The 10,958-nt window shown below is 40.3% G+C and overlaps 1 protein-coding gene and 1 long non-coding RNA gene across 2 annotated transcripts in view; both read left to right on the top strand.

Moving 5' to 3' along the window:
- LOC118415200 (NXPE family member 3-like) overlaps positions 1-3,543 on the top strand; it is a 7,635-nt gene extending 4,092 nt beyond the window's left edge. The window contains exons 3-5 of the mRNA XM_035819587.1: positions 786-1,609; positions 2,051-2,103; positions 2,436-3,543. Coding sequence (XP_035675480.1) covers positions 786-1,609; positions 2,051-2,103; positions 2,436-3,196 — 1,638 coding nt within the window. The 3' untranslated portion in view covers positions 3,197-3,543. The remainder of the gene's footprint in view (positions 1-785; positions 1,610-2,050; positions 2,104-2,435) is intronic.
- Positions 3,544-9,123: 5,580 nt separating this feature from the next.
- LOC118416744 overlaps positions 9,124-10,958 on the top strand; it is a 2,258-nt gene continuing 423 nt past the window's right edge. The window contains exon 1 of the long non-coding RNA XR_004831255.1: positions 9,124-10,918. This is a non-coding gene — a long non-coding RNA (uncharacterized LOC118416744). The remainder of the gene's footprint in view (positions 10,919-10,958) is intronic.

Below are 10,958 nucleotides of genomic sequence, written 5' to 3'. Positions count from 1 at the left end.
ACGCCTGTGCGCAGTCGACATCGTCTTTGTAGTCGACTAATGTGTGGTTTGAAAAATGGACCTTCTCGGCCGGCTGACTCCCCTAGCGTACGGTGACTTTATTTGTCCAATTTCGACAATTAGACCATCAAACCACGAAGCCTGGTTTGAAAAATGGACCTTCTCGGCCGGCTGACTCCCCTAGCGTACGATGACTTTATTTGTCCAATTTCGACAATTAGACCATCAAACCACGAAGCCTGGTTTGAAAAATGGACCTTCTCGGCCGGCTGACTCCCCTAGCGTACGGTGACTCTATTTGTCCAATTTCGACAATTAGACCATCAAACCACGAAGCCTGGTAGAGGCTAACTTTATACGCTAATGACCCCAGAGAGGCCGGTTAACTACTCACTACCCAACTGTCTTTCTGGGGTGAGCATGCTGTAGTTTGATATTCGACCTCCACAGAGTGGGATATCAAAGAGGGCGTAAAAGAGCGATGCCCAGACACTTTTTCTAAATATTTTTTGGAATGTTAACTTAAACTCAAACATATTCTTTTGTAGCATGTCACTAGTGCGCAATGTTATATATTTACCGTGTCAGAGTCAGTCCGGGAAAACTGTGTTCTTCTACCTCAAATCCATTGTTTCCTCTCCAAGTTTAACCATCCAAGTTCCAACATGGCCGAAAACATTACATCGTACATTGCAGTCACGTCAGTGAAAAAGACCAGTTACTGGATGGTTGGCTTCCGTAAAAGTATTCTACCTTAGATAAACACCGTGTCTTTTTTTTTACAGGAACCATCCCAGATAAGCATCAAGGAAGTTGTTCCAAAAATAAGAAATGAACAGGCAACATCTTCTCATCTCAACCAAGTTTCAAAATCAACAAAATATTCTTTGACACAAAACAATGAGCAAAAATTAGTTTCGTCCACGAACGGAACTCACAACCCCAAAACGTTTCTTTCGTCAAAACCGACGAATCAATCCACAACAACTCCCATTCCTCTTACCAAAACACCGAATAAAAGTGTATTGACAGCAACAGCTTACGCCAAACAACTGCAATTTTCTCTAGAGTCAAACTCTCATGTGGACTTTTCGGTAGGCGACACCATACGCGTAGTTTTCTCTGCCAAAGATCAACAAAACAATGCGATTATCACAAACATTGGCGACTATTTCCGAGCATCAATCTCAACACTTCAGAACAAGTCCGGCGCAGTTGGGATCATCACCGACCACCAAAACGGCACCTACACGGCAACCTTCCGACTGTTGTGGGAGGGACAGGTCAAGATCAAGGTCCAGCTTGTCCTTCCGCGCCAGGCTATAGACGTCATAGAAAGAACAATCAGAGAACATCCTTTCGACAAGGTCACGTTTCGAAGGCGATATCTCGTCGGTAGAGTCTCAGTAGATACAAGATGTAACATAGACCCGGTCGTCTTCAACGGCACCAGGCCAGTTTGTGACTACTCCGACCCACATGCGGGTGGGAGGTGGTACTGTGAGAAGGCCGCTAACATTTCCTGCGAGGAGCCTGGGTACCATAGTTATATTCTTGGTGGCGGAGCCAAGAACGTGCTGAGGCCAGGGGAAGAGAAGCTAGTTGGGAGGTTTGTTCTTTCCCATTTTCCTATGCAGAGCATCGCCCGTAGTCTATTCAATACACCCGTGTTGGGTAGGCTCTTCTAAACTTTGCCCAAATGTTATTTTTACATATAGCCAATACTTTGATCAGCATGGAACGTGGAAACCTCCGGCGGTTGGGCGGAGCCTCTCAAAGATATACTGTATTAGGCTCTCCGCGGGAGAAGGCTACCTCCACTCCGACTTCAGTCATTCGAAGTGGTGAAATACATAGACTCTTCAAACCACTACTTACGACTTGAAAATCATAAACTTTCGAGTATGTTTCTTCTCCCTTTTCTGACTTAAATTGAGATACAATTGTGTACTAGTATATGCAAGTTTTGGGTAATGAAATGATGCAGTGTTCTCGCCGGCCTGGATCATTTTGTCAGTTGTTATATCATGCATATTTTTGTACATTACAGAACACAGAGACTGGATATATCTGGATCACCATCTACTATCACCGTTGCCAATGGTAAACCCAAGCACCTTATATAATGGCCTTGGTAAACCGTACGATGTTTTCAAGTGTCGTCAAATCTCGCATGGTGGTTGGTTGAGTAAGGCCTAGAGATTTGCACGCGTATGATGTCAATGTCATGTGACTATGATGTAAAATGCCACTTCAAATTTGTCTGGCAACTCCCAGGTTTAACCAACCAGTATGGCTTATAATGCTTACGTCATAATCCCACCCCATCAAATTTTCTTATCTATTTATTTTTGGTAGAAAATATGAGCTTCAGACATGTGTAATTGTGTCCGATGGTACTAGTATCACTTATTCAGACTTATTCAAACATACAGGACTGGATATTTTGGCCGAACGCAAGCGTTGCCTACCAGGGCTTGTGACTCCACAGATCAACGGGTTTTATCAACAAGGTGTTTGGAACTCTCTGGTCTGCCACAACAGACACTTCTGCAACCAATTAGAGTGGAGGTCATGTCTGAGGGGCAAAAACTTACATTTCTTTGGAGACTCAACCATACGACAATGGTACGAACAATTCGTTAAGATATTAGAAATTAATGATACTATGCTTCCAGAGGCAACCCATCAGACTGGCCCCTTGTTTGCTGAAGACCCCGTGAACAACATAACATTAAGATACCGCACGCATGGACCTCCCATTCGGACAGGCCCTACCAGAAACACCAACATCAAGTACATCGCAAATGCCATTGATGAAATCAAGGGAGGACCAGATGACGTGGTTGGTCTCACCATCTGGTCTCACCTCACCGCCAACCCGGTGGAGTTGTACAGGGAGAGGCTGGAGGCCATCCGAGCTGCCATCCAACGGCTTCAGCAGAGGAGCCCGAGGACCATGGTGGTCATCAAGTCTGCCAACACGTTCATTGGTGGTGAGGTTAACGGCGGAGACTGGCTGGCGTACAGATTCGATCAGGTCATGAGAGAGCTGTTTGAGGGGATGGATGTGGTACTGGTGGATGCATGGGAGATGACAAGCGCACAACAGTGGCACAAGGACGCCATCCACCCTACAAGTGACATCATCGTACAAGAAGTTGAATTTCTGTGTTCTTTCATTTGTCCACTGTAAACTCGTGCCAACACCCTGTTCTGTTGGTTTCTGATGAAGCAAACAAATAACATGGATGTTCATTAGAACTTTTCCTATTCTAGCTGCCCATCCAGGACAGTAGTCATTCATCTTGAGCAATAAGAAAACGTTACGATACCACTACTACCCTGAGATCTACTAGGAAATTAAGTAATACATCTATGGGACTGTTTTTTGAAAGAACAAAACCTGTGGAGTAGGGAGTGCATGCTGTTGCTCAATCACTCATTATAGACTTAGATAATAAACTAGAAAGGCCGACATTTGCTTGAGAGCAAATGCAGCATATTTCAGCCATCTCCCTCCCCATGCAACAACAGACTATTCCAAAATCACCCATGTGCAAGAATCGAACACTTTTGTTTAAAAGTCACTTCCACTAATGACACTTAATGACACCCAAAAATGAATCTTACAAAATTCCTAGTGCAAGAATGGACTCTTCCAGTGCACCTCATGTGAATTTGCACAATAGACCAGTCCAGAAATACTCTCACTGAAAACATGGTCAAGGTTGAACTAAGCAAAAAACGCATGAAAAGGTAAAATAGACCAGTCCAAAAACACTTCCACTAAAAATGGAATATTGAATTATCACCTTTCTAAAACTAAATTTGAAAACATCCCCATGCAAGAATGGACTCTTTTTACGATGCCCCTATGTAAAGTGGTGCAGTCCAAAAATACATCCGCTAAAATTGGACTTGGACGTAATCACCAAAGTCCAAAAAATGGATTTTAAAAATCCCCCCATGTAAGGATCGACTCTTCCAGCACAACCTATGTAAAATTGCAAAGTTGACCAGTCAAAAAATAACCACACTGAAACACTTTGACATATCAAATCACCAAAGTCCATAAACAAATTTTAAAAAAATGCCCCCCTCCATGCAAGAATGGACTCTTCCAGTACACCCCATGTAAAATTGCAAAATAGTCCAGTTCAAAAATACTCCCATTGAGAGACATTATATAATCAACAGTCCAAAGATGAATTTAAAAAATATGTACCCCCTCCGTGCCAGAATGGACCCATCCAGATAACACCGGGCTCACTGATTGGCTGCCAATCCCCTTCGGGATGTTGACTCAGGCTACGTGATTGGTTGCCTCTTTAATCAAGTTACTAGTATATATAGACATGTGCACATGCTGTCTTCAGGTGGGAGAGGTCAACGACCTCTGGCCAGTGGAGAATTACTAAAAAAGTACCCAAATATATCATTTTGAAGTGGTTTATGCCAGAAATTATACATGGGTCATTTGAATGAATATCTAGTGCACCTATTTACCAAAATGTAGGTCATTTGGTTACAAGACCAGGGAACAGGAGCCAAAAGCGTACGTTTTTGGTCAAACACTGGCCAAAAAATTCCAAAATTAAGCATTTTGTTGTACCGTATGCCAAAGGTGTCAATGAATTCATGTGCGCATATGTAGACGGCACTCCTATACCAAATTTCAGGTCATTTGGTTGTAAAATGGGGGTATAGGAGCCAAAAAATGTCATTTCTGGGGCAAAAATGCCAAAAAATGCCAAAATTCAGCATTTTGCTGTACCATATGCCAAAATTGGTTTTGGAATTTTGTGGGCATATGATCAAGGCACCTCTGTACCAAATTTTAGGTCATTTGGCTGTAACACCAGGGAACAGGGGGGCAAAATGTACATAAAAATTGCAAAAAACAAGAATAAAATCATTTTAAAGGAAGATATGAAAAAAATGAGAAAAAAGCACCTGTGTATTGAGCCACTCTACCCTTTTGCCAAATTTCAATTAATTCGGTCCAGGAACGACGGGGTTGAATCGATTTGAAGATTTGACAGGAGAAAGAAAGAAACATTACGAATACAATATATTTCACCATACCTATGGTATGGCTGAAATATAATTATGAAAATAAATATGCCAGTTACTTGAGTAACTATTTTTTGGCGTATCTTATTACATGGATGTCTAACCTACATCGACGTATGAAAATAAATGCATGAGTAGTTATGAAACTGTTAAGAGGCTCTGTCTGTAAAAACTAAGCATAGGGTGGCCAAACTAAAAAAGACGATTTTCCTCAAATTTTGTGTGGTGGTAGAGCCTTGGTCCAAACTTACAAAAATGCCAATGTTTTAGATCTGCGTTCACCAGTTGCCATGGCAACGGCCATTTTTCAAAATGGAGGATTTTCACCAAGGGAAGGCCTTAGTCTCGTCCAAGATAGACATTATTTGGACTCCTGTAGCCGCCCAAAATAAACAGTTATCTTATTGATTCTCGCATATGTTATCACCCATATTCTAATAAGAAAAATAATTTATAGTTATGCTCAAAATGTTTTTGTAGTGAGGTGCAGCAGATGTTTAAAAATGACGTATTTTTGTGAATTTCCAAAATGCACAAAAATCCATTTTTTGACCATTTTTATTGACCATTAGCTCATTTACAGGCAAATCAATTTGCTTGATTTTTGGCACAGTTATAGTTCGAACCTTTGTATACATCATATGTAAAATAAAGTTTGGGCCTCCTACGGAACGGATCGCTGTGTACCCGAGAGTAAACCAATATTTCCATTTCAAGAAAATCATAACCATAGAATTGCTCCTGGAAAAACAGTCATAGCTTAACAAAAATAAATCTCAGTATCATTTTATTTAGCAGAGAACCCTACCTGTCACTTATAAAAGCAGTGTGGTTCGGTACTTTTTTTATAATTGCCTTTTTAAGAAGCAAACTTCGGGACACATCTAACAACTACAGCGTCTCCTGCTTTCCATTGTTCTGCAATTGCCGTATGTTTATATGATAATATGACCGAATCTCGACCTTATCGATTCAATTTATGTGTAACGCTATTTCACCTTTATTCGTGCATGGGGTAACCTGTATCCGTTGTACCTAAAACATGATATTTATGGATATCATGTTGATGGACTGTGCATGGTTTCAAATTGCATTTTTTCCCGGTGCGTAGCACCAGGTTTGTGCCCAGAGAACAACTCCAGCTCCGGCCCACACGGTCCAGCTCTTACCCGCATGGTCCAGCTCTTGCCCGCACTTATTCCAGCTCCGGCCCGCACGTTCCAGCCCACACGTTCCAGCTCCGGCCCACACGTCCCAGCTCCGACCCGCACGGTCCCTTTTTCACTAAAAAATTGCCCAAAAAAGTTTAAAAGTTGCCCATTTTAAGAAAATTTCGGAACGATATTAAAGTTTCCGCTTTACGCACTGAAGGAACGCACGATCTTTCATAAATACAAATAACATGACTGTCCATTTCTCAGTGTAAGACAAATGTCATGTAATGTTTTTTTAATAGAGGACAGACAGTAATTCGATGTTTAAAAACTCTTTTTTTCATGTGATTTTGTTTAACATTCAGGCCTTTTCCAAAATACGCACCGGGCAGCTTTTTTCAGAAGCTTTCTTGTTTCAATCTAAATTTGAGACTACCGTCCGTCGACTTGACATCCCCGGGCCCGAAATACCCTGGTGTTAAATACCACGGAGAAAGGTTACCCTGCGACTAAAGGTGAACTGACGTGTTATATGTCAAGTACTTGGGCATCCAAAGCACATGTGCATACAGTCAGCATCAGAGACAAAGAGTGTCGTTATATTATATATAAACAGGACAAAGCTTAATTGTCATGGATTGAGAGTAACAATTCCAGTCTTTTGATGAAAAGCAAACTTCTGGACACATCTGACAAGACATCAACATTTTTTAACATCCTTTAGGCCACACCAATTAAATTTCTTGGTTCACGGATTCGCTCGCTACTATTTTTTGGAAAAAAATTACCACTCAGCAAATTTTCACTATTAATGAAACCATTCACCAACTTTCTGGTTTAGCAAACTGGCCTTTATATTATAAGTTCCTTAAAGTGTGGGTACATGTGCTGTTACTGTACAATGATAGTGTTTTTGTACTTTTTTCAGGCTGAAAACTTTTTTCTTTGGATTAGCCGTTACCTTTACCCCAACCATTTTACAATTTTTATTTCGCCCTCTCGCTCCATATTTTTTTATGAAAAAATCCGTGAACCAAGAAATTAAATTGGTGTGGCCTTAACGGTTTACCTAAGAACAAACCATAACTTCTTCATTTTAATTCTACCCGTTTTCATCTATTGTGACGAAACTTTGATGTCTTTGCTCTGTCGCATTTTCATTTTTCCACAGATCTAAATGACAGAATGATCCTTATGATCTCCAGACTTACAATACACGTACGCGCCATGCCTGTGGCTGTGCGGCCATGCCTAAGTAACGTTACATAAATTACGAACCGGGCCACATTGCAAGGGATTCAAAAGTGGTGAACAGCCACTCCAATCCTGGAGTATGCATATGACAGGGTAACTGGTTTGGGGTGGGCCTTTCTTGATAATGAAAGCTGGTGGTGTGACCTAGAAGACAGTGTAGAAACATGACATTGACAGTTCATACAAGTGTCCAGATGCCTAGACTAGTCACGTGTTCCACAATCTCACACTGTGAGGGAGAGTGGTGTGTCCACTTCTGATTGTTACCGTATTGAATGTTACAACCAGATATCTTAACTTGACTTAATATATAACATAAAATTTATACAGTTCCGAAGTTAACAACATTACAAACTAGATTACGACCTCATACCATATGACATAATTCGCCGAGTAACTCTGTCTCATAACAGATGAAGGGAGAGGTAACGTTAGAGAACTGATGAAGTACCGAAATCAGGGAACAGTTTTTCAGCGGCTCACTGCTCAGCTGCCCAGTTCCCCTTTGATTTGTCCACACAGTTATCTTATTTTACAAGGCAGGTCAAAGGGTTGAGAAAGTGGTAGTCGTCTACGTTTCCTTATGTTAGCTATGAAGGTAACATTACTTCTACGCTAAAAACTAAGAAGAAGTCCTTTCTTTTATGCACAAATCGATCTTATGTTTCAAATACATGTACGACAGACCATGTGAGCATACGATACACGTTTTTTTACGAAAGCATAGGACTCACAGTCTTTGAGATTGATGTCACGGTCGAAAAAGATCGTAACGTTCAGACGTTGCAACCCTCGGACCGACCCAAATACAGGAGTAGCTCCCAACCTAGTCCGCTAGACATCGACTACGGCTGACTTTGTTTTACCGAAAACGAACCGTCGCTCGAATGTTCTGTCATACGTGTCACGAATGGGCGTGGCGCCTGCGCACTCGGTCAAGTTCTAAAGTTTTTGAACGCCGTAAACATGTTGTTACTAGATTTCACAGTTTTAGTTGTCTTCTCACGTTTCCTAGAGATGATTAGAGAGGAAACCAAGGTGATTGGCAGGAGAAGGGATGACAGGCCCGTCTAGAGCGTCAAGAGTCGCTTTCTTCAGCAGAGGTAGAGGATAATTTTTTTAGATCGCTGAGTGGTTGACGAGTGACTGAACCACGGTCACTAACGCCACAGGGTTTATCCGTGAGGAGGACTCGTAATGTGATTTAATTATAACCTCAAACCTTGCTACCTATAATTAGACATTTAGCTCCAGAGCGCACGTGATTCTTTATAGGAACATAGGTGTATTTAATTATAGTCCAATTGTGAAAGTGACGGCCGGTGAAATTTCTTGATACATACTCCTTACATTCTCATCAAGTGCATCTCCATGCTATTGATATTCCCGGTATAAAATTTCCGATCGTTTGAAAGCCACAACTAGTAGAGTGCCTATGTACAGAATTTCTCAGTTTACTTGATAACTTTCAGTTTCAGTGGCTCATAATCTTACGAATAGAACTGTCAATGTTATACATTGTCCGAATATAAAAAAGTTACATATATTATGTGCACTTTCAGGTACTTAGTATCATTTCTACTATTTCAATGACAAAGTCACAGAAATATTTCATCATCAACAATAACAGAACAAGCACGACAGTTCAGATGCAGACAATAGGGAATATGGAAACTTTATTATCCTCACAGAAGTAAAAAGTACAGGGAACTGAAAAATTCACAATAGCACCTCACCCTGGTGAACAGCTTTATCATGGTCACTGAATGATATAAAAATATCCCCTATGTCGGATCCCTCCCTGTTTAATGTCAGAACATGTACACTGTACACCCTACTTCATACCTGTGTTAATTTCAGCTATAGTGGCAAAATTACATTCATTCATTTGTCCTGGACAAAAAACAATAGATGCAAATCTGTGTTTTTGTTCTCTTTGAAGATCTGCCAACATCCTTTCCAAAAATTATCTCTGTTTGTTAACAAACCGCCTGCAATTCTAGTTTGTAATGTTTCTGTAATTTGTTTCTATACTTAATCCCTATGTCTGAAGACTAGTAGAGTAAGGGTCCACTGTTTTTATATAGTGTGCGAGTAGATGAAGAACACACTCTGTCACAGAGACAAATTTGAATAAATGTAATTCGGCACATTCTGTTCACATTATTGTATGGCATCTTCTCTTAAGGGTTCTATGCAAAATTTCACAAATCATTGAAAAGTACATGTGAATTAAGTCATGATTCTATGCTTGTCAGAAAGCTATGTAAATATAGTCCCGTTGGGCATTAGCCATTTCTGAATTTACCTCCTAACAGTGTGCTGACTTTTAGCACATTGTGAACTACCTTCTTGATGTAGCAGTAACAAAACTACTGCATTACTGCACTGGTATGCTAGGGTGTACAGGGCCAACTCTTTCTTGTCTAGAGCTTGGTCAGCTGGTTACCAGTAGTTCTCATGTATACTTAATAAGGACACCACACCATGTAAAATGGACATAAGACTACCTACAATAAATACAGCCTTACTTAAGATGGACTAAGGTGACTAGAGGAGTGACAAATCCAACACTTAAATCTATTTTACTACGACTACAGGGACAAGATGCTCAGTTCTTATCGGCAAGTGGTAGGCGGAAGGGTATAATTCGAAGTGGTCTGTGTAGTGTTGAGGTTGCTGAGATTCAAACATAAAAGAATGGTAAGAAAAGATTAGAAGCAAAATTGAGCATCATGTCCCACTATCCTACGTATAACTTTAAAAACCAAAAGCTCTCTGTATAATGTACACCAATTACAAGACTTCATCCTTGATTATCTAATTAAACAAAAACTTGAAATTACATAGCTATACCCTGGGTTTTATGACCCATCCAGTAAGAATGTGCCCCATAAATATGAAATTATTATAATTTCATGATGACCATAATTTCACAACATCTACTTTCCATGTGTAGCATGACAGGGGTATCATACCATGCCAGTCTCTACATTTCCTCAAAACGTATAAAAAAGCCCCCAAAATTTAAAAGTGTGATTGCCAAATTTGCATCAAGTCAAAAAGATTCAGTAAATAACACAATACTCTGCCAAGGTACTAAAAAAAACTACAAGAGTAAAAAATATACCACCCCCATTACATGTGTATATTTTTGCCATTTTACCAAAATATGATTATGCAATTTCATACATACACACAGAAGAGAAAAACAACCCAAAAAATCTTAATTAATCAAAGTTCAATACAACTTAAAAGCTTGCATTTGTTATCTGAAGGGTCTTGGGTGGGAACTTGTATTGCAAAATCAGCAGTTACTTCTTCTATCTTATGTTACGGAAGACAACGGTTTATGCAACATGTTTCACCAGAGAACTTTCTTGCTTTAGGATATAAAGATGAATATGTTATGATATACATGGCTTATAAGGAAAGTTGGTGGGTCCGTACCTCACAAAGACTGGCTGTGTCTCT

The sequence above is a fragment of the Branchiostoma floridae genome, chromosome 5 (assembly GCF_000003815.2).
Source record: "Branchiostoma floridae strain S238N-H82 chromosome 5, Bfl_VNyyK, whole genome shotgun sequence".
Classification (NCBI taxonomy): domain Eukaryota; kingdom Metazoa; phylum Chordata; class Leptocardii; order Amphioxiformes; family Branchiostomatidae; genus Branchiostoma; species Branchiostoma floridae.
Note: the sequence above shows the minus strand (reverse complement) of the source record. Positions and strands in the feature narration are given on the sequence as shown.